Below are 26,918 nucleotides of genomic sequence, written 5' to 3'. Positions count from 1 at the left end.
AGAAGGAAGGAGCCGGGACTCAGGATGGGGGTGCTGCTGAGGGCCGCCAGCCGCGGGGGTCAAGGATGGGGGTGCTGCCGAGGGCTGCCAGCCGCGGGGGTCAAGGAGCACAGCTGGCATGAGGACCTGGACGCGGGCAGGTGTGCGGTGCCTGGGAGGACCCCCTAGGCTGGCTTAGAGGTAGGAAACCAGGGAGGAGACCAGGCCAAGGCAGAGGGAGGGAGGAAACAGCCAGCCCTGAGGGCAGAGGCTCTCCTCTCCTGCCCCTCATGCCCTACTTGCAGGGTCACCCCGCTGAGTACGTGGAGAGAAAGCACAGCATTGCTGATGCAGCTATGTCATCTACGTAGGACTGCTGAATACCCACACAATGTGGGAATCGTGCTTCGAAAACCAAAAGACTCTTAAGACTACAAACCATCAGAAAACCAGCCTCGCTCGCAGCTGCACACGCAGGGGCTGGAGGCAACCTGAGCCCCAGATACCACCAGGCACAGCAGCAGTGCTGGGGCGCTGGCAGCGAGCTCCCAGCCGCACGGCCTCGCGCCCACAGCCAGGACGGTGGAGAGTGGACGGCTCACGTGTGAACTCTGCCCGCAGCCCTGCAGACAGGGCCGGGGAGCAGAGCCGAGGCTCACCCAGAGCCCCATGCACACAACTCATGGGAATTTATAAAAACAATACAAAGGCCCCTGCCTTTTAAACGTTATAATTTATAGAACATTCTGTACAAAACAGTCTTTAAAAGAACTCTGACTATCTTAGAAGAAGTCCATAGCCGTTGGCCTTCTCTTTGGTGTGGCGGTCAGCGGCTTCTTGGGGCCCAGAGGGGTGCTGGCCGGCGAGCTGGTGGGGGTCTTCAGTACCCCATGGAGGGGCCTCTGCTCAGGGTTGAAGGCCACTCGGGAGGGGCCCGTGGGACTGACCAAGATGCTCTTGTCTGTCTTCTTGAACTCTGCCTCGGACGAAAGCCAGGCCACAGTTAACAGGGCACGACTCCTCTTGTTTGCCCACCGGCCCCACTGGTGCTGCCCCACCCCTCACAGGCTCCCACAGGCCCTCAGCCCGGGAGGAGGGGCCGCCAGCGAGGCTCCTGCCCTCAGATGCCTCTCCTCCTCCATGGAAAATGCCCCGAGGCCACCTGGACGGGGCACTGGTGGGCCATGGGGTAGTTATGGAACACAGATGCTTGGTGAACCCCAAGTTTAAACAGTTTCAGGAGGAGCCTTTCCTTCGTGGCAGATTCATTCCTCCTGTTTTCTCTAGCTCTAAAAACCAGTTTCTCAGGTCCCTTCCAGATAGTCCCTCCCCTCTGCGCACACACACCCTTCCTTGTGGTCCCTAAACACAGCCAGGACCTAAACTCATTATGTACTCCTAAAAAGCTTGGTTTCCTCCCTTGAAGAAACAAAACTAATCACACCTGTACTAAAAGCAGTCAGACAATCCCCCCCAACCCTCCCCGACCCCCGACGGGGTACCTGGACCAAGGCAGCCATGGTGACAGAGAGACCCACAGACAGACCTAACCCTAACCCACGCTCACCTGCTGTCATGTTCCTGTTCAACCCAAAGGTCACCTTCTTGGAGCTGGACGGGGTTCTGTGTGGCTACAGGAGAAAATGGCAGGGCAAGGAGTAAAAAGACAATGGCTAAGCCGTCCCCAGAACCCACGGTGTCTCCAGGCATGGCAGTGGCAGGCCAGCCCCACTCTGCAAGGACCGCCTGTCCCGGGGTCCTGGGGAGAGGGAGCAGAGTGAGGACGGTTGACACCTCCGGGGAACACCTTGGTCCAGACCCCACAGTTCACCTCATGAGTTGAGTAGTGGGCACCCTGTAAGAGAATCTAGCTTCTGTGGGCGACGGACATGCGTGTCCCAAAGTCCTGTGTCAAGGCCTCCGGAGGGGGACCCATTCTGCATTCTGAAGCACCAGACAAGCTCCTTCTTAGAACACCATAGTTCTGTCCACCACTTTTGCTTTAACATCACCAACATTTTAGGACAGAAACTTGGCTTGCACAAGTCTTGAGTCACTGAACTAATATCCTCAAGACATCTTAAAAGAACACACAAATATTAACACAGACAGTAGTCACTCTGCTGGTTCAAGAGGGTGCTTGTTAATTTTTCTGGCTATACCATGGGGCATGCAGGATCTTAGTTCCCTCTCCAGGGATCAAACCTGTGCCCCATGCATTGAGAATGAGATTCGTAACCACTGGGTCACCAGGGAAGTCTCCGAGTGGGTGCTATTTAAATGTTCACTTGTTGTGGGTACCCTGGCAGGGCCAGCCGAGCACGCAGGCCCACCTTGACGGCTCCACCGGGACCCGTGTCTTCTGGAGGCAGACTGGACGCAGCCCAGCAGCCTGGCCTGGCCTTGCTCACTCTGAGGAGCACTCAGCAGAGCCGGCCCTGCTTTCCTGACCTGAGAACAGCCCCGGCCCCCTCCCACCACTGGGGGCCCTCCTACCTCCTCGCCTCATGTCCTGGGCACACCTACAGACCCAGGCTCTACAGAGTTTCTGACATTCCCCCTCATTGCCTATACGCGTGAATTCGAGGATGACCCCCATGTCCTGCTGATGTACAACAGCATCACCGACTGCATCTCAAGTTCCCTGGCCAAGCCCCTGGTCTGCCTCAGGCCAGCCTGACTCCCTGAACGGGGGCCTGCAGGCCATGGACAGCAGCAGAGGCTAGAGGTTGGCTGCAGACGGGTGGGGGTCTGGGGTGGGACTGTGTGGGGGGATAGCAGTGTGGGGCAAGTACCTGCAGGGTGGGGCCTGGTGAGGCAGCGGTGCTGCCCTTGGCCTTCCTGACGAACAGGGGCTTCGGGGAGGACACAGCGTCGAACTGTACGAAGTCCTTCTCCGTCCTCAGCTTCTTCTTCAAAGGGCCATGCACCCCACCACTGCCCTGTGTGAGGGGGATGAGATGGGGTCACTCCTACTCATGCGTATGGGAAGGGAGCAGACAAAACAGAGGACCGACCCACCCACAGGCTCACCCCAGGCCCCTCAACAGCTCGCTTCTGAAGCAGACGTTGCAGAAACCCCTGCCTCCCTGCGCTGGCTCCATGTCCGCAGCCAGGGGTCTCCTGTCTTCTTGGCCACAAGAACCCACTTTCACCCATCTACAAACCTGTGCCCATGTCAGAGGGTTTCTGGCTTTCAGAGACTGTGTGCTAAGTTGTAGCTCACTGTCTCATCCCACCGCCCACGGAGAGTCTGCACAGAGGTCGGGTGGGAAGCTGTCAGGTTCTGGGGGCCTGGGACAGGCAGGCACAGAATCTTCCCTGGGACTTTACAGTGATACCCGCCCACAGCAGAGCCCGCTCCTGTTCCAGAGCCTCAGGGGTCAGCGAAACCCAAGGTGGCCCCTGTCACACAATGGTTTTGGCAAGTCTCTGGTGTTCCTGACTCAGAAGTTTGCCACCTTCCTCTGGAGGGAACCTGGAGCTGCAGACCTGGGCCAGAATGCTGCCCCTTGTGGAGGAAGACCTCCCCAGACCCTCCAACCATCTCCAAGAGGGGCTGCCAGGGAAAAAAAGAAAACTTCTCAGATGTTCTCAGTTAAGGAAGATGAGCAGCAATGACCAGTGGGTGATGGGCAGAGGCTGGAGAGCCCCGGGGACGTGACACAGGTGCTCCAGCGTCAGGGAAGGCCTGAGGTGGGAGTGGACTTCCTGGATCCCAGCTGAATGCGTTTCCCGCCCTCAGACCTCCCACTGACCCCTTGGGGGTCCTGCACTGTGAGGCCTGGCACAAGTTGTGCCCGCGTCCTTGCAGGCTCCCTAAAGAAGGCCCTGGGGTCAGAAGTGCTGCAAAAAGCAGGAGCCGTGGGCACGCATGCTAGGCAGGGCAGCGAGCTGGTGCCAGGAGGCCCAGGGGGTCATGCATCCAGCCGCGCAGGCCGTGAGGACTGCCTCTGCAAGGAGTGGAAGCAGCCCAGGGAGATGACGGCTGCCCTGCATGGGCGCAGCCACACGCATGCATGAGGAGGGCGAGAGCTGCACACCCAGAGTCTGAGCCCTTCTATCTGCTCCAGAGAGCCAAGAGGAGCAAAGCCTCCAGTGAAGAAGAACAGGGCTAAGAGTCTGGGGCTTCTTCTCCTGCCAGTAGAGCCCAGGACTGGCCAGGAGCTGGAGGAACATGAGCTCCGCATGTGATGGGGGCACCCTGCCTGTTCACTCCATGGAGGTGGAGTGCCCGCTGGGCCACTGGGGCGATCCCCCAGCCTGATGCCGGCCCTGTCACACCTCTGATCACTGGGGGTGGGGGTGGGAGGGGAGGCACTGGACGCCTCCGAGACAGGTCACTATTTACTCCTTGGTAGAGGGTGTTAGGAGCCATGACGGCTCCTGGTCCAGGGTCTGACTGCCCCCTGCCCTGGGGCCGAGGGGGCGGGGCCCTGCCACTCCTGCCTGGGAGCCCCCCTCTGCCTTACCAGGGCCGGGATGAGCTTCATTCCTCTGGGCTCCACCGAGTTTGACATCTCCTTCATTTTCTTCCTCTTTTTCAAAATGGCAGCTTTCTGAGCGCACGAGTCATAAAGGTCAAGGCCGCTGGGCCCCCCACTCTTTTTCTTCAGTTTCCCACCCGGGGGCAGGGGGGTGGGGCAGTCCCTTCTGTCTGCTGGGCTGGCTGGGGGCCCTTCCCTCTGGGGTGGGGGCCAGGCCAGCACAGGCAGGCCACTGCCGTTGACCAGCAGGGCTCCCAGCTCCCGCCTCTTCTTCAGGACAGGGGCACCGCTGGCTGGGGCCGCCTGAGGGGCCACCCCCTCCAGAGGTGATGCTGTTGACTCCAGGCCCTCCACCTGGATCCTTGGGCTCCTCTTCCTGGGCCGTTTCCTCTTGTTCTGCGAGGAGGGCAGCTCCGAGCTGCTCTGCTCCTGGGTGCCAGGCATGGCCAAAATTCCCAGCTCAGCCCCACTCTCCTCTGGGGCTCTTTTGGGACTGGCCTCTGGCTCCTGGCTCCCATTCTGTACTGGGCGCGTGGCTTCCCCAATGGGCCCTGTGCATTCAGCCTGGAGTTGCTTCTTCTTCTTCTTCCTCCTCTTTTTCTTTGGAATGCCACCTTTGCTCTCTTCCTTGGCAGGGGAAAACGTGGTTCCTAGAGACACAAGTCAGTCAACAAGTGCCCAGTGCCCAGGGGACCTGCCAGGGTTGGGGGTACCCACAGCATGTCGCCAGTCCCTGCCAGGCCCTTCTCTGTGTCCTTGAACCCCACAAGCTTTCTCACTTCCCCATCTCTTCCCCTCCTCAACCATGCCCGGAAAACTTCCTGAGGCCTATTTTGATGTAAATAGATCTGAAATAGTATTCAGATTCCTACTTATTTTCAGGCCCATATCTGGTAATAAAACAAGTGCCCCGAAGGGCAACGTCCACCTGGGACGTCCACATCCCCACCCTCTTCCTGCATGGGGAGTCCGCTATGCTTCCACTTCAGCAAGGCTGGAGCATGGTCCCCAAACAGCACAACAGCTGGAGAGACACTCTCTGTACATCTCGGCCCTTCAGAGTGATGGCTCTCACTCTGCAGTGGCCTGTGTGGATGTGAAAGGTGCTCCCTGGGCCACACTGGCCCACCGCGTGCTGACCGAGAGCTCTGCAGCTCACCTTTCCCTCCTGCCATGTCTGTCTTCTCCAGAAGTTTATTCCCTTTCTTCCTATGTGTTCCTTGACTGTGGGTCTGGTCACCTTCGTCAGCAGTGGTATCCTCAGCAAAACTGAGGTGAGAGAGACTGCCTGCTGGACACCAAAGACAACGTCTGGTCAGCTTTCTGAGACAAGCATGGCCCTGCCCCCCACGTGGGTAATTTAAACTCTTATTCCTGCCGAGTCCCTTATTGCTTCTCCACCCCCAACCTGAAAAGTTGCTGCTGCAGGAATTATAGACTAAGCTCTGCAGGTTTCTCAGCTGAGGTGAGGTCAGGGACTGTAGACCCAGGGTGACGGCCTCTAGAGCTCACCCCACAGGGGTTCGGCTGTGCCACCTCCACATCGCGGCAAGGCCTGTGGGGCCCCCATTCGAAGCATCCCAGATGCACAAGAGGCAGGGGCAGCAGACACACCCACCTGCTCAAATGTAACCCAGCTTCCAAGGAGCAGTTCCCCTCCCCGACCCCGGGGGGACTGGAGGGAAGGGATGGAGGCCGACTGATCCCAATGACAGACTCTGACATTGACCTTTTTTCTTCAGGAAGGCTCAAGCTGGAATCCGCCTGTTAATCCCCACCAGCCCCACCCCAACAAGAAGAATGGCGCCCAGCTCCATGGTGCCCATGTTCATTGAGAACATCACCAATTACAATCTTCTGATTTTCCTCACCTTCAGAGAGATCTTGGAATCTGAAAAAGAAAACAACAAAGTTTCCTAAAGAAACTGCATCTTCCTGCCCCCCATAAACACATGCACTAACCTTTTACGATATAAGATATGCTTTTCCTTAAAATCTTTATGGAGATATATAATCCACATACCAAACAATTCACCCATTTAAAGTGTACAATTCAATGCTCTATTATCAATATATATGTTTTTTCTTTTCCGATTTTCAACATATTTTTTATCAAAGTATAGATGATTTACAATGCTAATTTCTTTTGTATGGCACAGTGACTCAATTATACACATGTAAGTTATTTTTCAAATTCCCCTCCATTATGGTGTATTGTAGGATATTGAACACAGTCCTCTGTGCTATAGGTTAGGACCTTGTCGTTTTCCACTCACTATGTAAGAAACTAACGTGTAAGTGACACCTGGAGTCTGTGAAGTCACTTTCCTTCCTCTCCAGAAAGGGTGGTAGAGAAGGAAGGAGGTGAGGTAAAGGCCAGAAACCAAGGACAAAACTGCCCTCAAGTATCACACGCACGACATGGAGATCTAAGGCTTTGTCCTGGCACATCCCAATGAGACTGGAGGTGGAAAAGCTTCCACATCTACTTACATTCCAGTCCCTCTTTGTTACTGAGTGGAGATGGCCAGCAGTGTTTTGTTCTACATGACTGTGCTGAGTTAGAACAAAAGCAAGCGTGGAGGTGTGCGCCGGGTGGGGGCAGTGCCAGGGAGCAGAAAGGCTGAGTCCAGCCCCAGGTCTGGCAGCTGCAACCCCAGGCGATGGGTGGCCTCCTTGTACCCCCGCTACCTCAATCTGTCAAATGGGGCAAGCTGCCTTGTGGGCTCGCCTGAGTGTGAAATAATCTGTGTAAGTGCTCGGGACAGGGCAGCTCACAGAGCTCAATGGGGCTCAGCTGTTACCTGTCGTCAGTTGCAACAAGCCGCAGGACTTCGTGGTCACGAGGAACCACGCTTCCGGCACACTCCCGGGGAGGTGGGGAGGAGGTAGCTGAGCTGCTCTTTGACCCTTGCTGCTACGTCTTGACCTAAAGACCTCCTCCTCCATCTCTACCACATAGCTAGGGGGTGAGTGCAGCTGCCTGGGCAGAGGGGAACTGGAGAGGCAAGAGCCTCTCCAGAACCTTCCAGTGAACGTGCGTGTAAGGTGAAGTGCAGAAGCATTCGAGGTGAGTGGGTGAGAGCTCCTGCCCAGAGTGAAACAGAAGGGCAGGACCTGAATGCGGAGGACTGCCAGGTGAAACCTTCCTCCCCAGTCACTTACTTCTTGATGAGCTCGGAGAGACGTTTCCTGTTGAAGGGAGGGACATTTTTCCTGTTGGTCATTTCCAGGAGTCGGTCGGCAACTGCCTTGTAGTCAAACTAGGTGAGAAGAAACGCTACGTGTCTGCCGAAGTACAGCCCCACCTGACCAGGAATCATGCCAACTGGAGACACGCAGCCCAGAGCGCTCCCTGCAGGACGTCCACACAACGTGTCGAAGGCTTGCCCACCAGGCGCCTAATAGCCACCGCCTTCGAAAACTTTCTTCTACTTATTCTTGGGGGAAGCTATTCTTTGTTTTACTTCTTCATGAAAAGTTAGGGGGCTGTGTTGTTCTCTAAACTTAACCTAGATGTTCAATTCGTAATTGGTAACACAGTAAACTCCCTTTATTGAAAAAGTACCATCGGGCTGACTTAATTGTACAGAAGACAACAAATCTCAGTTAAAGCCAAAACGAAGACTGACATCTTTCAAAATGCCATCGTACTTAAATCTGTCTTCAATAAGCTCATCATAAGAAAAGTGACACCAGTGACCCAGAGATTAAAACGAACCTTATGCATTAGGCCTGTGGTTTAATTATCTCTGATCCTAATTCCCCTTTAGTTAGGCAGCTCTCTACAAAGAGAGACAACTGCTACCGACCTGGAGAAGTGGCTCGGTGTCCTCCACACTTCCGCTGCCATCCTGTCCACCTTCCTGGCTGCCCTCCTCTTTCCTGGGGTGACATTTGCCTAGTGCTATCGAGAGACACATCCACAGACACAATTCAGATACATGGCCACGGCTGAGCCAGTGTCCAATTAGGTGTCTTTTGGTATTTTCAACCTCCAGACACTAAAAGACAAAAAAACAAACCTCATACATTTTGCCTTTTAATTACCTCACAGACAGAACTCCCCCCATGAACTGCAGTGGAGGTGGACAGCAAACTTGTGGGGCAGGGGCTCAAGCCAGAGGGAGGAGTGGGCGGTCTGTCCCGTTTCAGGAAAGCTGGGGCAGTGGTGAACTCCCCACAGCACGACGCTGACCCCCAGCGGCCACCTCAGGAAACACAAAGACCTAATGCTAACACGACTTTTAAAACTTTTTATTTTATATTGGATACAGCCAGTTGACAATGTTGTGACAGTTTCAGGTAGACAGCAAAGGGACTCAGCCATACATACACATATATTCATGCTTCCCCAAAGTCCCCTCCCATCCAGGCAGCCACATAACACTGAGCAGAGTTCCTGGTGTGTACAGTAAGTCCTTCCTTCCTTCCTCCCGTTGCTCCTCCCTAAGTGTCCATCAAGAGAGCAACTGATAAAGATGATGGTATATATACACACAGTGGAATATTACTGAGCCATTAAAAAAATGAAACAATACCAACTGTAGCAACATGGATGACTGAGAGATTGTCATACAGAGTGAAGTCAGTCAGACAGAGAAGGAGAAATATCACATAACATCCCTTCTATGTAGAATCTAAAAAGAAATGACACAAAGAAACCTACAAATCAGAAACAGACTCACAGACTTGGAAAATTCCTGACTGCCAGGGAGAAGAATAGGGGGGAAGGGATAGTTAGGAGTTTGGGATCAACATGTACACATTGCTATATTTAAAACGGATACGGCTTCCCTGGTGGTTCAGTGGTAAAGAATCTTCCTGTCGATGCAGGAGACACAGGTCTGATCCCTGGCCCGGGAAGATCCCACACACCGGGGAGCAACTAAGCCTGTGCACTGCAACTACTGATACTGAGCCTGCGCTCTAAAGCCTGGAAGCCGCAACTAAGTCCACGTGCCACACCTGCTGAAGCCTGCACACCCTAGAGCCCATGCTCCGCACCAAGAGAGGCCACAGCAATGAGAAGCCCGTCACCGAAACTAGAGAGACGCCCCCAGCTGCCGCACCTAGAGAAAAGCCTGAGCAGCAATGAAGACCCAGCACAGCCAAAAAATAAATTATTAAAAAACAAAACAAAACGGATAACCAACAAGTACAGCTAACGTGACTATCACCATGTACTAAATAACTGAGCATCACAGCCATGGAGAAGCAGATGCACGTTGCTACTGAGATCTCACAAGCACTCACAGGTGTCCTGTCTCTGGCACGCTCTCAGCTCCTGAGTGGTGTGGCCTCAGGCAAAAGAGTGGGCAGGTCCCCCAAGCATTTGATGGAGAACCTGGGAGGACATCTTGGAAGGCGCTTAGGGAAAGGGGGCGCTCTGGTTCAGACAGAAACGTGGCGCCAGGAGAGGTCCAGAGACAACACAAAACGCGGTTGAGGCTGTTCAGCTAATGTCGCCCACGGTGAATTTAAAATGAGAATATCTTGTCTTTCTTAAAGATTTCTTTCCTTACTAAATAATAAAATAACATCATTGTAGAGGACTTAGAAAAACAGACAAAAGCACAAAGGAAAATAAGAGATCAGGCACAATTTTGCTATGCAGGCTAGCTCCTGCCACCTTATATACTCTTCCAGATACATGAATATTCAGGGCTGATTTCCTTTAGGATTGACTGGTTTGATCTCCTTGGCAGTACAAGGGATTTTTAAGAGTCTTCTCCAGCACAACTTGAAAGCAACAATTGTTCGGTGCTCAGCCTTCTTTATGGGTCTACTCTCACATCCGTATGTGAGTACTGAAAAAACCAAAGCTTTGACTATATGGACTTCTGTAAGCCAAGTGATACCTCTGCTTTTTAAAAATATTGTCTAGGTTTTTATGTCTCGCTATAAAAAATCCTTCCCTGGCCGTTAATTTTTGAAAGCTTTCCTTTTAAATGACTCCAGGACATTTCAAAGGCATAGGTATATCTTGAACTAGCCCTTCACCTATCGCCAAGGCACTGAGATACTATCAAGCACAGGAAATTCTGACGAGGCTGCAATTTAAATGCCCCATGTGAGTCCCATGGACATTTAACAGTGCTGAGAGCAAGGTGCATCCATGGTGGGTGTTTACACATCCTAAGGAAAAGAATCCTGGAAGAAGGCGGAGACAGAGAGGAGAGCTACAGACACAAGATTGCATTCCCAACACATGTGTAAACTGGGTCTCTGACAAGGGACCATGACAGGCATGAAGCCAGATTAAGATTTTTTTTTTTAAAGCTGCAACATCAAAAAACACATAGAACCCAAAACAACAGCAATGGAAATGATGAAACCCTGGAAGAAAGCCTCGTGACCTGGGAGACGCAGAAAAGTGTGTATGTGTATGTGTTTGCCCAGGGTGACTAGGCTCTGGACTGTGCAGGCGTCTTAACACAGCCGTGCTTCCCTCCACGGGTGGTGTCAAGGCAGAGGCCCCTCTGATCAACTCCAGGTGGTAGTCAGTGAGCTGCCAACAAATGCACTGAAAACTGCTCCTGTGACGTGAATTTTACCTAGGAAAGACCCTTCAAGTAAATTTCTCACCTGCTTTCTTTTTCCTGGCTGCTTTTCTCCAGGCCATCTGGTTCGCAGACACCTCTTCCTCTGAGAGGCCGCCGCCACCTGCTTGTGCTTTCTGCTCCTTGGCTGTCTCTTCAGGTGCAAAGGGAGACTGATCTACAATGGCTTCAAAAACACCCCTAGCTATAGTCTGTACCAAAGTCTGGCTGAGGGCGGAAGCACAGCAGAGAGAGCGTGTTAGCGAATGGCCTGGACTCTGTTCCCTCAAGGAGCGCAGGGGGCGAGACGCAGAGCGCCCCACTGCTCGCCCAGTCCAGCCCACCAGGGACCCGTGGGCCAGCGCTGCATTTCTAGCCACACCCTGTGCTGACGCACTGCAGCCACGATGGGCCATCAATGCTAAGTGCTGTGTGATGGAGTGGTGGGACCTGGGACAGAAGGAACGCAGGTGCAGGAGGGGCGCGGGGTGGCAGAGATTGGTGGAGCCCCTGGGGAACACAGCTGGGAGAGCCCAGCCAGGACTCAGAGCTGACGGGAGTTAGAACTTGGTGCTTCTGAGTGCTGGCTGACTTGTGCGTCATATTTCACCTACAATTTTACCACCAGCCCCCATAAAGAAGTACCAACTAAAGTGGTAAAAGAAACACATGAATCACTTACTCCCTAGTCTTGGCAGCAATCTTGCAGAATGGATCAATAAACTTGAGATTTTGATCTGCCAAAAGCTATAACAAAGGAAAAAAAAAACGAGGGGGAAAAGAAAAGAGTCTTTCAGATGTGCCCTTGAAAAAGGAACCACTGGTGTTTTTCAGACAGGTTGAATCAGACCCACACATCTCTCACAATGCCCAAAACGCACTCTGCTAAAAGTCATGGCCGCCATCCAAGCATCCAAGCATCTTAGCACAGTGGCCAGAGAGGAGCGCCCACCCCAACCGCCGGCACTGTTCCGTCCTCCATTCCCGACAGACTCCCTCCTCCACGGAGACAGGACACTCCCAGACACCAAGGCGAAGGAATTAGAAAACAACAACATACACTTTCTTTTAATTATGAAACAAAGAAAAAACAGACACATGTTCACTGCAGACACTTGTGGGAAAAAAAAAAAGGAAATCACGACTCCTCATCCCCAACTCAGATAATCACTGGCTTGCTAAAAACTGTGTCATTTCCTTTCCAGACCTGTGTCTTCAACAAGCCATACCATTTGTGCAGCTTTGTCTACCTCTTTTTTCCCCTACTTTTTTTTTGGCCATGCCACACGGCATGCAGGATCTCAGTCCCCTGACTAGGGAGTAAACCCATGTTCCCTGAGGTGGAGGCAAGGAGTCCTAACCACTGGACAGTCAGTCAGGGAAGTTCCTCCATACTGCTATCTATCTATCCATCTCACACAATGCAGCTTTTGGGAATTTAGTTCCCCAACCAGGAAGTGAACTAGTGCCTGCTGCAGTGGAACTTCTAACCACTGGACTGCCAAGGAAGTCCCCTGACTTTTAAAAACTCAACCTCATGAATATCTCCTCGTGTTACAGAATTCTTCAATGGACTATCTAAGTTGTTTTTGATTCTGGGTATCAGACTTCCATGTACCCTGTTAGCGCACAAATCTTTGTCCACATGACCTACTGCCTGCTTAGGACACATTTCTAGATGAGGAATAACTATGTCAAAGGACAGGCTGACCCATTCATGCTGCTGCCGCCGATTTACCCCTGGGCTCTGCCAACAGCATTTTACCTCCAGCCCATGGAGCACTCAGAGCAGGGCCCAGGCCCTGCCGGTTCAGGGGCACCTTGGCCCCGTGCACTGTGGGAGGGTGCCTGCCCTTCTTACCTCCTTCCCGCCCACTTTGGACAGCTCGTCCAGGTAAATGTCGATGAAGAGAAATTTCACTCCATTTGGAGACCGACTCTCAGGATGCAGGACCTCCTTCATCAGGACGTCGAGGAAAAGCTTGATGCGGCTAAAGGAAAAACACACACACAGCTCTACAACCCCTGCTGCCAACATCCTCTCCATCCCCAGAGAAAATGTGACATTCTTGTGCCCAATTGCTAAACAAGCAATGCACGATGGAGAAAGTTCAACAATCACTGAAATGAGTATAAAGTGTTGTTGTGTATGCTCAGCTCTGCGGGATTTGAAGTTCTTCAGGCATGAGGATGCTGGGCTCTTGGTACTCAGAGTGGAAGGCGTGGATCAGGTGACTCAGACTTGTTAACTGAAACACTTAGAAAACCACGCCATTGCCTTAAAAGTTTTAAAGCCCCCAAATGCTAACCCAGAGGGTTCACCAACCTTTCTTCCCAGCCGTTTCGCTTCAGAACTTCGAAGGACTGCCTCAGGACCAGACGAATCAGCTAGAGACAGATAACTTTTGTTACAAAAAGGAAAGTGACAAACACCCATCAGCTTAGCAGAACGACAGCTACAGCCTGGATCCTCAAAGTGGAAAGTTCCTACACTAACAGATTAGCTTCTAGATCAAACACTGTTAACTAAGGAGCCCCAGACTCTTGACAGCTGGAAGAGAGAAAACTGACGTCTCTGAACACGTCCTCTGGTGCCCCCTGCTGGTCACCTTATGCCGCACACAGCCGCCTCCCCGACCCTGAGCTGCACGGCAGGGGCTGTGGCCCCACCCTCACCATGTGGTATTTGTCCAGACGGAGCCTTTCGATGCCCGGCCACTCGCGATTCACGGTCTGCCAGAAGGTCTGGATGAACAAGTGCTCTGCAGGGAACAAGAGGCTCTGAGCGCTCCATTCGCAGGGTGCCGTGTCACCACAGAACAAGAAAGGTCACGAAGGGCAACAGACTAGGATTTCTCAAGGGTTCTTGGGCAGCTAGAAAATCTCGTTGGTAACTAAGAATGCTCGATAATTTTTTATATTTAAATAAAAGCTTATTTTGACAAGAAGTGGTAATATCTTAATGTTTGACTAGAAAGCTCTCTGGAGCATGTTTCATTATCCATTGTAAAGCCATGATTCTGTTAAAAATCAAAAAATGTCCTCAGCCACAGATACTGGTCCTTCTTGTCCAAATACACTGAACAATCCGCCCTAAGCCATCCATCTGATGGCACCTGGGGGACCCATGCAGAGAGTTAGCTTTCTGTTTTCATGTTCAGCGTCAGCTGAGTGAACTTTAATAAAACACTGTTTTTCTCCTCTGAGCCATGAAACCAGCACTTTTTATCCCAAAATGTTTTTTTTCGCTTTACTTCCTTTTGCACAATTTTCTCTTGATATATGAAAAGCTACAGTATATTCCATGTACAGAATTTTGATCCTTACGAGTCAGCTGGGAGCCTGCTAAAATCCAAAAAATCACTGAGAGTTAAAAAGGCCACTGGATGGTTCTGTTCTGAGGGCTGGGCAAAAGCAGTGAATTCTGCCTTCTCTGCTTCTGTAAGTAATCAAAGCTGAATGTCTCAGAAATATTAATAATTAACTTCTTCCTTTGTTTATTCGTTTTGGTCAAGAGGGGTTACTTTACAGTTTGTTACCAGTGATGACCTGAAATGGCTCTAGTTCCAAGGAGGACAACCAGCATCCAGAGGTAACCGTGGCACCACACAGTCACACACAGCTTCTGAGAGCATTAAAGTAACTCAGAATGTGGAAACTCTGGAGGACTGTTATTTTTTTAAGACTCTTTTGAAACGTCTGAGACGCCAAATGTGATGCCCTTTGTTCACCCTCTCACTGTGTATCTAGGCCTGACACAGGTTCCCCATGGGACGGTCTGTCACCTGACATTCACACTCCCGGTGCCCAGGCTCATGTGATGCTAGCCCCCCGGAAAATGGAAACTTTGAAGGAAGGAGAAGAAACAACATTGAGTAGCTTTCTTAGGCAAGTTACCAAATCTGATGAGCAGGTTTTGAAAGTCACGAAAATATCAGGACTTACGAGCCTCTGAGTTGTTAACAACATGGATGAGTTGGGAAATAGTGTTCGCTAGCTCCTCCTGCAAAGTGGGGTTGGGGAAAAACAGCGGGGTTATTACGTGGAACCATGAGAGGACAGCATCAGGGCCTGTGGGAGGGGGTTAGCCCCTCCATTCTCACTGTCACCTCCACTAAGAAGGGTGTATCTGAACACCTGGATTGCATCACACGTGAAATGCTGTTTCAACGGACTATTGTGCCAACTCAACATGCCTTCAGAACTAGGCTGTGTGCTCACACACGCTATGCCTAGGGTGAGTTCAACTGACGCACACAAGAAACATCAGCTCTCAACTCCTGGCTTTCAACATATAACTTGGGTTGAGATTCCATCCGAATCCCCCCAAATAATGGAAACGCAGATGCCAACTGCGACGAGGGGGCGTCGCTGGCAGTGAGATACCGGGACTGTCACTCCATGTGGCTCCTACTGGCTTGCTGGCAGACAGGCTGCAGCGGCAAGGCAGCAGAAAGCAAAAGAGCCATCCTACTGAGGTGCACAAGCTTGTCTGGGGGAGAACTCAGGCTCTGGGTCTATGAAGAAACCTGCCTCCGGGAGTGTCCACAGAAGAACAATAATCCTCACCGCTATCATGGGGCCTTCACCTAGACTCAAGTCCTTCTCACCCATGTTAAACGAACCCCGGACTTGAAAGTGATGTTCCCATTCATCTGTTTCCTTCCTCCACTAAAGCTGTTGGTTGTCACTTTGAATGTAACTTAAAAATATTTTGCTCTGCTGTCCTACTCAAAACATGTTCAGTGGAGTAAAGGCAGGAAATCAAAGTGAGTCACTACAGGGCTCAGGGGAAGCAGAATAGCTGCAGGTAAAAGCCAGACAAGTAAAAACCCACCCTGGCATTCTGTACATCAGGGGGCTTCAAACAGTGCCCCCAAAGCTGACCCTCTCCTGCTACAAAGACAGGCCTGTTTCACACACCAGAAAAGAGCTCTTTAAGAGCTTAAACCACTTTCTCTGATAGTTCTGGCGGCAGGGCTTGGTGTGCTCGGCAGACAGGGGTTCAGGTGAGTGCACACACCTGGGCAGGTCTCCACTGCCATTGTGATGAGACCATCAGCTCCAGGATCACTGCTCATTCTACAAAGACTCTGCCCCACTTAACTGTGGCAGAGCTGGGCCCAGAGCCGGGTAGCTCTTAGACTAGTGTTTTGCTATTTTTGACCACAAATAATAAAGGAGGAAACAGAAACTTTATAATGTAAAGCTTACCATGGAACCTATGAAACTGTGACAGAGAAATAACAAATCTAATTTATGTGTCTTTGTTTGTCTTTGAAAAGATTTCACTTCAATGCCTGCATCCCTTTCTCTATGGACAAGTGGTGGGAAAGTGAACCTTTGAAGCAATGGTTTTCCATCTGTTTCCGTACATCAGGGATAGATACAGCATAAAGCGGGCAGGTCTCTCATTCACTGGTGCCCCGCGTCCAGCAACATGACACCGGGAACTGTAGGTTACCTGCAGAAGTGGTTCATTCTGCACCCACATGCAATAGAACAGCCCTTTCCAGATTTTTAGAAGTTCTTCTTGGCTGAAACCTCCTAAAAGGCAAAAGACCAGAAAAGTCTTATTTCAGAACCTACACGTTTCCTCCGTAAGTTTAGAGCTGCCGCAGAAGCAGTGAGAGTAATACTGAGTACATTTTCACTTTTACTTGTAAATGTCTTTTTTATTTGAAGCATACATTTTCTTGCTGTTACAAAACAAAGACATAAATGCTTTAGTTTTGTCAGCTATGGGGCAGGGCGGTGGCGGTAGAGTGTTCTCACGATCTGAGTAGCATAGGAAAGCAAACGTCATCCACACACAGAATTAACTAATTTAGTTCACGAGTCATTTAGGAGTTCCCTCAAGTGGTCCTCTGCCTGAAATTAGCACCTCCCCCCCAGCCCCCACCCACCGGCAACACCACCATTGTCACTGGTCTAGCCAAGTTAGACCGAAAATCCTGCAGATGGTCTGCCCAAGTCCTTACAACAGGCCCAGGGGAACAGGCCAAGCTTTGGGATATTTCTGCAAAGATGACTTTCTTGGGCTCTTGGCTGGGCTGGACCCTGACCCCTTCTTCCCCGCTTACGGTTTTCACCTACCAGGTACGTGCAGTTTTAAGTGGCATCATCCAGGTCAGCCTTGTTCTCATTATTCCAGCCTGCCTTTCCGTCTGAACCCCCTACAGCCAAGCCACAAGTTGTACACAGACTCCCGCCTCCTGGGTCGACCCTGCTGCTGCTGCCTAGTCGCTTCAGTCGTGTCCGACTCTGTGCGACCCCACAGACGGCAGCCCACCAGGCTGCCCCGTCCCGGGGATTCTCCAGGCAAGAACACTGGAGTGGGCCGACCCTAGGCATCACTGAATGACTGCGGAGTAGCCTAAGGGCTCACAAGAGCAGCTAAGTGCACATTCCTGAAGTCTCCAAGCATGGGGAGGACAGACAGACCCTCAAGCCTGATGCCCGTTACAGTGGTCCTCATAATCCTTCACTAGAAGGGCCTGCGAAGAACCTTGCGGTGCAGCGAAGGGCAGATGCTGTGAATACAAATAAGTACGTATTTAGAATCAATGTGATCTCAGGACTCTACAGGATTAGTTCTGAGTGATAAAGAGGTCCCTTCTTGACAGAATGAGTTTTACTTATTTTATTCGGAGGAAGCTGAAGAGCTATATAAGGTACTGATCTCCAGGTTACTAAAGACCTTTCCCATGCCAACAATTCATCACGGTGCATTTTGATTCTTTCTGATAGGCTCTCATTTGCCAGAAACTACAGTGAAATTGGCCTATTAAAGTGCCTTTCCTTTAGGGGTCAAGCAAACTGGTTTTCCTTAACCTGCCTGTTACAAATAAGACATACCTCTTCCCACTGAGGACACAACTACATGTGAGTGGTGGATTCCACCAGAGGACACCGACTTAGTCACGACTGCAGTACCTGTGGTGGGGTCTCCTGTGTTTACATCCAACCATATTCAAACTAATAAATCATGATGGATCTATCTGGGCAGGGTCATCAGTTCAGTTCAGTTCAGTTCAGTCGCTCAGTTGTGTCCGATTCTTTGCGACCCCATGAATCACAGCATGCCAGGCCTCCCTGTCCATCACCAACTCCCGGAGTTCACTTAGACTCACGTCCATCGAGTCCGTGATGCCATCCAGCCATCTCATCCTGGGTCGTCCCCTTCTCCTCCTGCCCCCAATCCCTCACAGCATCAGAGTCTTTTCCAATGAGTCAACTCTTCGCATGAGGTGTCCAAAGTACTGGAGCTTCAGCTTTAGCATCGTTCCTTCCAAAGAAATCCCAGGGTTGATCTCCTTGCAGTCCAAGGGACTCTCAAGAGTCTTCTCCAACACCACAGTTCAAACGCATCAATTCTTCAGTGCTCAGCCTTCTTCACAGTCCAACTCTCACATCCATACATGACCACAGGAAAAACCATAGCCTTGACTAGACGGACCTTAGTCGGCAAAGTAATGTCTCTGCTTTTAAATATACTATCTAGGTTGGTCATAACTTTTTTTCCAAGGAGTAAGTGTCTATTAATTTCATGGCTGCAGTCACCATCTGCAGTGATTTTGGAGCCCAAAAAATAAAGTCTGACACTGTTTCCACTGTTTCCCCATCTATTTCCCATGAAGTGATGGGTCCAAATGCCATGGTCTTCGCTTTCTGAACGTTGAGCTTTAAGCCAACTTTTTCACTCTCCTCTTTTACTTTCATCAAGAGGCTTTTTAGCTCCTCTTCACTTTCTGTCATAAGGGTGGTGTCATCTGCATATCTGAGGTGATTGATATTTCTCCCGGCAATCTTGATTCCAGCTTGTGTTTCCTCCAGTCCAGCGTTTCTCATGATGTACTCTGCATAGAAGTTAAATAAGCAGGGTGACGATATACAGCCTTGACGTACTCCTTTTCCTATTTGGAACCAGTCTGTTGTTCCATGTCCAGTTCTAACTGTTGCTTCCTGACCTGCATACAGATTTCTCAAGAGGCAGGTAAAGTGGTCTGGTATTCCCATCTCTTTCAGAATTTTCCACAGTTTGTTGTGATCCACACAGTCAAACGCTTTGATATAGTCAAGAAAGCAGAAATAGGTGTTTTTCTGGAACTCTCTTGCTTTTTCCATGATCCAGCGGATGTTGGCAATTTGATCTCTGGTTCCTCTGCCTTTTCTAAAACCAGCTTGAACATCAGGGAGTTCACGGTTCACGTATTGCTGAAGCCTGGCTTGGAGAATTTTGAGCATTACTTCACTAGCATGTGAGATGAGTGCAATTGTGCGGTAGTTTGAGCGTTGTTTGGCATTGTCTTTCTTTGGGATTGGAATGAAAACTGACCTTTTCCAGTCCTGTGGCCACTGCTGAGTTTTCCAAACTTGCTGGCATATTGAGTGCAGCACTTTCACAGCATCATCTTTCAGGATTTGAAACAGCTCAACTGGAATTCCACCACCTCCACTAGCTTTGTTCGTAGTGATGCTTTCTAAGGCCCACTTGACTTCACATTCCAAGATGTCTGGCTCTAGATGAGTGATCACATCATCATGATTATCTGGGTCGTGAAGATCTTTTTTGTACAGTTCTTCTGTGTATTCTTGCCACCTCTTCTTAATATCTTCTGCTTCTGTTAGGTCCAGACCATTTCTGTCCTTTATCAAGCCCATCTTTGCATGAAATGTTCCCTTGGTATCTCTAATTTTCTTGAAGAGATCTCTAGTCTTTCCCATCCTGTTCTTTCCCTCTATTTCTTTGCATTGATCGCTGAAGAAGGCTTTCTTATCTCTTCTTGCTATTCTTTGGAACTCTGCATTCAGATGCTTATATGTTTCCTTTTCTCCTTTGCTTTTCGCTTCTCTTCTTTTCATAGCTATTTGTAAGGCCTCCTCAGACACCCATTTTGCTTTTCTGCATTTCTTTTCCATGGGGATGGTCTTGATCCCTGTCTCCTGTACAATGTCACGAACCTCATTCCATAGTTCATCAGGCACTCTGTCTATCAGATCTAGACCCTTAAATCTATTTCTCACTTCCACTGTATAATCATAAGGATTTGATTTAGGTCATACCTGAATGGTCTAGCGGTTTTCCCTACTTTCTTCAATTTAAGTCTGAATTTGGCAATAAGGAGTTCATGATCTGAGCCACAATCAGCTCCCGGTCTTGTTTTTGTTGACTGTATAGAGCTTCTCCATCTTTGGCTGCAAAGAATATAATCAATCTGATTTCGGTGTTGACCATCTGGTGATGTCCATGTGTAGAGTCTTCTCTTGTGTTGTTGGAAGAGGGTGTTTGCTATGACCAGTGCATTTTCTTGGCAAAACTCTATTAGTCTTTGCCCTGCTTCATTCCGCATTCCAAGGCCAAATTTGCCTGTTACTCCAGGTGTTTCTTGACTTCCTACTTTTGCATTCCATCCCCCTATAATGAAAAGGACATCTTTTTTGGGTTGACCATGATGGCTACTCCATTTCTTCTGAGGGATTCCTGCCTGCAGTAGTAGGTGTAATGGTCATCTGAGTTAAATTCACCCATTCCAGCAGCTGTGCTTTGCTGGAGCAGCCGTGAAGAGATACCCCACGCCAAGGTAAGAGAAACCCAAGTAAGATGGTAAGTGTTGCAACAGGGCATCAGAGGGCAGACACACTGAAACCATACTCACAGAAAACTAGTCAATCTTATCACACTAGGACCACAGCCTTGTCTAACTCAATGAAACCAAGCCATGCCTACAGGGCAACCCAAGACGGGCGGGTCATGGTGGAGAGGTCTGACAGAATGTGGTCCACTGGAGAAGGGAACGGCAAGCCACTTCAGTATTCTTGCCTTGAGAACCCCATGAACAGTATGAAAAGGCAAAATGACAGGATACCAAAAGTGGGCAGGGTCATCAATGGCATTGAAACAGCAGATGAAGGGCTAGTGATGGGTTTCACAGTGCATGCGTCAGACCAACACCACCAAGCCTATTGGATGCCCCACGTGATGCAGCAGGAAGAACTGCTTGGTAAGTATTCTCACAAAAACAAACAACTGAACCTACACTGCTTCAAATGTTAACTTTTAATACCAGTTTGCAGGAACTATAGGAGACAGAAAAACAAATTAAATGAGACCATGGGATGCAATCAGCAAAACCCCAAATGGGGGTGGGGTCTCGATAGGACAAATGACCCAGTTCTTCCAACAAATAAGTTCAAGGAAAAGAAAAGCGGGATAAGAACTGTTAGAACTGAAGAGTCACTGTAGACGTGACAACCAAACGCTATGGGTGGGTCTCATGTGGATTCTGATTTGTCATTAAGAGTGTATGAAATGATGGGAATGCACAAGATTGATATTTCATATTAAGCAAAAATTTCTTAAAGGTGTGACAATGTGGTTACATTAGCACGGTCCGTATCTCAGAGGTACACACTTAGGTATCAGGAGGTGCAATGAGACACCAGGGGTCTGCTTCCCAAGAATCTCGTGGGAAGGAGGAAGTGGGCCGATCAGATGACCTGGCCAGGTAATTAATAAATACTGAAGCAAAGTACTTGTATTTGAAATATGTTTGAAATATTTCTTAAAGAAAAGGGAAAGCAAGAACTGCATGAGAGTATCAAAATGAAAATGTTATCATGGGCTGTTCCCCCCCCCCTTTTTTTTTTACTGTTTAGAAAAACTCATCATAATGAACCTTGAAAGGCATGAACACTGATAAACTAGGACTTAAACAACACCAGTTCCTGCACGAAGCTTGGGACTGGGCATCCTTGTTTCCGCTCGGCAGCTTCACTGTCTGCCCCCCTCCAGAGCTGCCCCCTTTCAAGGCAGGGCCTGGGAGGAGGGCAGGAGTCCCGGGGGCAGGGTGCTGGTATGAGAATGGACAGAAGATCCCCTCTCGCGGGTCTCAGGAAGCACTCTCTTTACTCCCAGGAGACCTGAAGAGAAGACGAAGTTTGGAGCTGGCCACATGCCCGGGAGCCTGTCTAGAATGGGAGAACCTGGGGGCACAGAGCCGCCTGGAGAGGAGCAGGGCTCTGGCGACACCAGCAGAGCCCCAGCACGAAGCTGAGATTTGGTTTCTTCCCTGAAAACTAGTGGGGCCTGGACATTCTGTCAGGTTTCTACTGAAAAAGAATCCTAAGCAGTAAGAACACGTTTCTACTGCAAGAAAAATCAGACACTCTATCAAAGCATACACTGCTGCTGCGGCTAAGTCGCTTCAGTCGTGTCCGACTCTGTGCGACCCCAGAGACAGCAGCTCACCAGGCTCCCCTGTCCCCAGGATTCTCCAGGCAAGAACACTGGAGTGGGTTGCCATTTCCTTCTCCAATGCATGAAAGTGAAAAGTCGTGTCCGACTCCCAGCAACTCCATGGACTGCAGCCTACCAGGCTCCTCCGTCCATGGGATTTTCCAGGCAAGAGTATTGGAGTGGGGTGCCATTGCCTTCTCCGAAGCATACACTAGAGAGTCCTTATTCACTGCCTCCTGAAGCCAGTCCCTTCCCAGAGGGCCCTGCTCCCAGTCTGGTGGCATCTTTCTTGTGCACTGTTTTGCAACAATCATGTGTGACGCAGAAACACACTGCTGCGCGTGCTCGAGGCTCAGAAGCCTTTTCACTTAAAAAGGGCACAATGTGGGTTCCTCTCCGGGTGCTTTCTCCAGGAGAGCATCGTGTGGACCGTTGCTCAGAGATCATGGCGGGCAGCTAGCACCTCCGGGTAACCCACCTGTGCTGGCGAGGACGCGCTAGAGACCTTAGCGAGGGAAAACAACAGATATCCACAGAACAACCCGGGAGAGCAGATCGTGGAGTGCGGGTAGGAAAGCGAGCTGGGAGTGAAAACAGGTTCTGACTTTCATCCTATGTGAAGTGACCAAGGACAGGGAGGCCCCACGCTGCTCCTTACCGGTTGGGCCCTCCTGGAAAGACATGTGACACACGTGAGGCTCACACTTGGGGTCAAGACTGAGTGCACAAGTGGGAGGCATGTGGCAGTCACACATTGCTGTCCCACATCCTCCAGCACAGCCTAGTAGGCACAGCTCCCTTTAAAAACACCTGCTCCCAGTACAGGTATAGAAGTCCTTCGTCTTCGCTCAGGAACTTAACTGGGAAAAATAAGGCACCAATCATTGAAGTACTTAAAGCCAAACAGAATGCTCGCCATCTGATGTGTCTTAGTGCTTTGCAGGTGAAGGACAACGTACCCTTGTCACAAGAGGTGTGACGTTTGTATGTCACCCACACACAAACTGTCACAACGTTGATTTTAAAAGCAGACTCATCCCACAGCTGCTTCTGGATTGGTCTCTTCTGGGGGTTGAGCTTCTTAAACTTAATGCAACTACGTTTCTAACAACAATACAGGTTTCAGTTCAGTCGCTCAGTCGTGTCTGACTCTTTTACTTCAAAATGAATGAGATTAACATCAAAGTGAGACTTGGACACAGAAAATCCAACAGCTCCTCTCATGGGGAGATCAGCCCAGGAGCCTGCTGAGCCCCTAACACTCGACCCACATCTGTGTGGGAACAGCCTCAGCTTCAGTCAATAACGCTGGACCCCACATCTGTGTGGAAATAACCTCAGCTCCAGTCATTCTATTAAGCTCTGGGCCGAGAGACCCCAACCCTGCCAGTGTGAAGATGTACTCATTCCCTCATCACTGCCACTGACTCTAAGACACCAGGAACCACAAGATGCACTGTTATTTTACGTGCCACCAAAAGAGAAAGCAGAAATGCAACCAAACTGTCACATGTTGATTTTAAAACGTATCCCACTCTTAGAGGTTAAATGCTGAGTGAAAGTGAAAGTCGCTCTGTTGAGTCCGACTGTTTGTGACCCCGTGGACTATACAGTCCATGGAATTCTCCAGGCCAGAATACCGGAGTGGGTAGCCTTTCCTTTCTCCAAGGGATCGTCCCAACCCAGGGATCGAACCCAAGTTTCCTGCATTGCAGGTGGATTCTTCACCAGCTGAGCCACAGGGAAGCGCTAAAGGCTGACAGTTGCAGATAAAAAGAGGCAGAGATATTTATTCTGTTCACAGCTGCATTCCCAGCACCAAAAGCCGTGACCCAAACAGCAACAGCACACCTACAGTGGGCACCCAATGGGTGTGCGAACACACGAGTGAGTGAACAGGGACAAGTGAGCTCTTGTGAGCAAAACTGCGGTTATTCCACGGCTGTGAATGATCAACACTTAAAGCGGGTACAGCAACACTTAGTTGCTTTAAGTTCTACAAAGATTTTCAATTTGTTTTCAAACTAAGTTGCTAATGGACAGCAGAGTGACATCTCAGACTCTCTTTCCTATGCCTGAGACAAGACACAATTGACCGGATCAGTGAGGTTCCACCATCAGGCCAAGTTATTTCCGAAAGTGTGTTTCTATTCCGACAGGCACAGCTGTGGCAGAGGCTATGTCCGTTCTGTCCCGTCACCCCTGTCTAGATGTGCACTTTACTGTCATTTTTCTGAAGGCCTGCTACACTCCCTGCATTGTGAGGAGCATAGGACAAGTAACTTAGACCACACCCGGGGCACTGCACGCCCCTGGGCATCCTGCCCTGGGGCCACCCTGACGTTTCAGACCCTGAGCCTGTTCACCAAAGGGGTTTGAACACCAGGCTCTGTCTGGTCGCCTCAACCCGTAGGCGCTGCATCTGGTCCTTCTTCTGTTCTGTACACAGGCCGGCCCTCGTGTGTCTGGATGCGCGCCCACTTCCCGCTAGGAAAACAGATGGAAGTTTACAGTGTTTTGGGGAGACAGTGACACACTGACTGATAATTAAGAAGCAGGGCAGCTAAGTGCCACAACAGAGACACATAGGGTATCCCGGGATCCTTGCGGGGCAGGGTGAGGTGAGACAGAAGGCATTTTGGAGCGAGTGATGCTGAACTGAGTACTGGGAGTTGGAGAAGTGCGGGGATCTTTTCAGAGAATGGGAGATGTGAAGGCAGAGGTGAGAATCGGTGTACTGAACACCAGGAACCAGTGTGGAGCAGTCACATGGGGAAGAGGGGATGAGGTGTGGAGAGAAAGGCAGAACAGACCGTGGTCCACAGACCTGGGACTCTGACCTGTCCAACTGTTTTAAGATGATGAGCCAGGCTGGTTCCAGAGCAGGGGGTTCACTGGGGGCAACCGGCGTTTAGATGAGCGAGGAAGCAAGCAACCACAGAAGTCTAGATGAGACAGGGGGTGGGCGGGGGCAGGGGGGTGCTCCAGGCAGGGGAGAGTAGTTCAGGAAATGAGACAGCTGAGACCAGAGGACACTGGATGCAGGGTGGGGGAGAGGAGGCCAGCTAGAGTCTGGGTGGGGAGGGGAACTAGCATCCAAAATGAAAGAGCAGGGGCAGCACAAGAGGTTTGGTGGTTGGGGGGCGGGGGGCGGGAAGAAAAATGAATCATGTTTGGACATTTTGGTCTGAGGACACACAGGTAGACACTGCCAGGTGAGGAGGGCATATCTGAGCTGAAAGCAGCAAAGATCTGGGTTAGAAGACCAGGGTTAGAAATCTCCAGCATATATGGGATGAGTAAATTAAATCTGCTGGGGAGACCCTGAACAGAGTCAAAGTCTTTCTAGCAGACTTCCTATGAAACGATACTTTCTTTCCCCTGGGTAGTCTCTTGTGGTTTCTCCTTAAAATAAAACATTAACTAAGGAGGTCAGCACAAGGAGAGATAACATCAATTCTTTGAAAGAGGCTCTATGTACCAGAACTAACAATAAAAAAATCAGACTTATCTTGTATGCTCAGCCGCGTCTGAGACTTTGGGATTCCATGGGCTGTAGCCCGCCAGGCTCCTCTGTCCATGGGATTCTCCAGCCATGAATACTTGAGTGGGTTGCAATGCCTTTCTCCAGGAGGGTCTTCCTGACCCAGGGATCGAACCCAGGTCCCCCACATTAACGTCTGAGCCACCAGGGAAGCCCAGACTTATCTTAGTGCCATACAAACCTCCACTGCACACTGTAGCTCATTCTTTCAGGAGTTTACAGATCAGTTAATGAAATCCTTCAACGGTACCCACTGCTGTTTAAACCCAAATCGTAAAGCCCGATGTGACTTGGCCGCTGCCTACTTGTTCAACTTCACCTTCCCTCACCCTCCCTCACTAACCATCTCGCACTGCTAGCCCGCCTCCTCTCCGACCTGCTGAACGTCAACGGCCCATGTAGAGGATGGTTTTCTTTCCTTGGTTTTCGTTTCCGTTACTTTGCTTAAAGGAGCTCTGTTTCAGGTATAAATTCCTCCCTAGACTTCCCGGGGCAACTCCCTCCAGGGTAGGGATTCTGTCTTCTCTTTGGCAATCCCAACTCCTAAACGTGTTGGTCAAGTGAAGGCGTGACTCAAAGAAGAGCGCACCAGAATCTATCAGGTGAGCCCAATGATCCGGCGTCCAGGCTCGGGGTTGGACAGAACGGGTCTATCCTAAGCTTCACCACCCACTGTGACTTTCAGCAGACCACCCGACATTGTCGGCCACAGCCCCTCAACCTTAGAACAGGACGAGACCCAGCAGAAAGCGGACACAAAAGCACACGCGGGAGTGCGACTCAGTGCCACACGCTCTTCCCGCTCCGCCCGCGGCTCCCCCGGCCCGTCCCCAGTGACGCACCTCCCGACCGGGCCCCCTTCCCACAACCCCCAGCCCGGCCCACCCCGGGCTCCCACGCCCGGCCGCCATGTGCGCGGCGGACCGCCGGCGCCCACCTGTCTCCTTCTGCGTCTTCACGCTGATGTACTGGCGCAGCTTCTTCACCGCCCGGTCCCGGATGCCTTTCTCGTGGGACGCCAGCCGCTGAGCGAACTGTATCTCGGCCGGCTGCATGGCGGGGGCCATCGTGTCCGTTGGAGCATCCCCCGCCACAGCCCGCCGCCACAGAGCGCCCGCCGCCTCGCC

The 26,918-nt window shown here is 50.7% G+C and overlaps 1 protein-coding gene across 2 annotated transcripts; it reads right to left on the bottom strand.

Moving 5' to 3' along the window:
- Nucleotides 1-580: 580 nt before the first annotated feature.
- RRP1B (ribosomal RNA processing 1B) lies at nucleotides 581-26,918 on the bottom strand. Of its 2 annotated transcripts, XM_052638353.1 has the most exons (16): nucleotides 26,729-26,918; nucleotides 16,473-16,555; nucleotides 14,954-15,011; nucleotides 13,685-13,770; nucleotides 13,335-13,396; nucleotides 12,870-12,999; nucleotides 11,691-11,755; nucleotides 11,055-11,236; nucleotides 8,279-8,373; nucleotides 7,632-7,729; nucleotides 6,338-6,357; nucleotides 5,626-5,757; nucleotides 4,452-5,116; nucleotides 2,775-2,921; nucleotides 1,547-1,610; nucleotides 581-955 (listed from the first exon to the last, which is right to left on the bottom strand). In XM_052638353.1, the coding sequence occupies exons 1-16, from the start codon at nucleotides 26,856-26,858 to the stop codon at nucleotides 762-764; spliced, it is 2,211 nt and encodes a 736-aa protein (XP_052494313.1). In that variant the 5' UTR covers nucleotides 26,859-26,918; the 3' UTR covers nucleotides 581-761. The 2 variants fall into 2 exon arrangements, with proteins under 2 accessions (XP_052494313.1, XP_052494365.1); XM_052638405.1 differs by lacking the exons at nucleotides 14,954-15,011; nucleotides 26,729-26,918.

The sequence above is a fragment of the Budorcas taxicolor genome, chromosome 1 (genome assembly GCF_023091745.1).
Source record: "Budorcas taxicolor isolate Tak-1 chromosome 1, Takin1.1, whole genome shotgun sequence".
Classification (NCBI taxonomy): domain Eukaryota; kingdom Metazoa; phylum Chordata; class Mammalia; order Artiodactyla; family Bovidae; genus Budorcas; species Budorcas taxicolor.
Note: the sequence above shows the minus strand (reverse complement) of the source record. Positions and strands in the feature narration are given on the sequence as shown.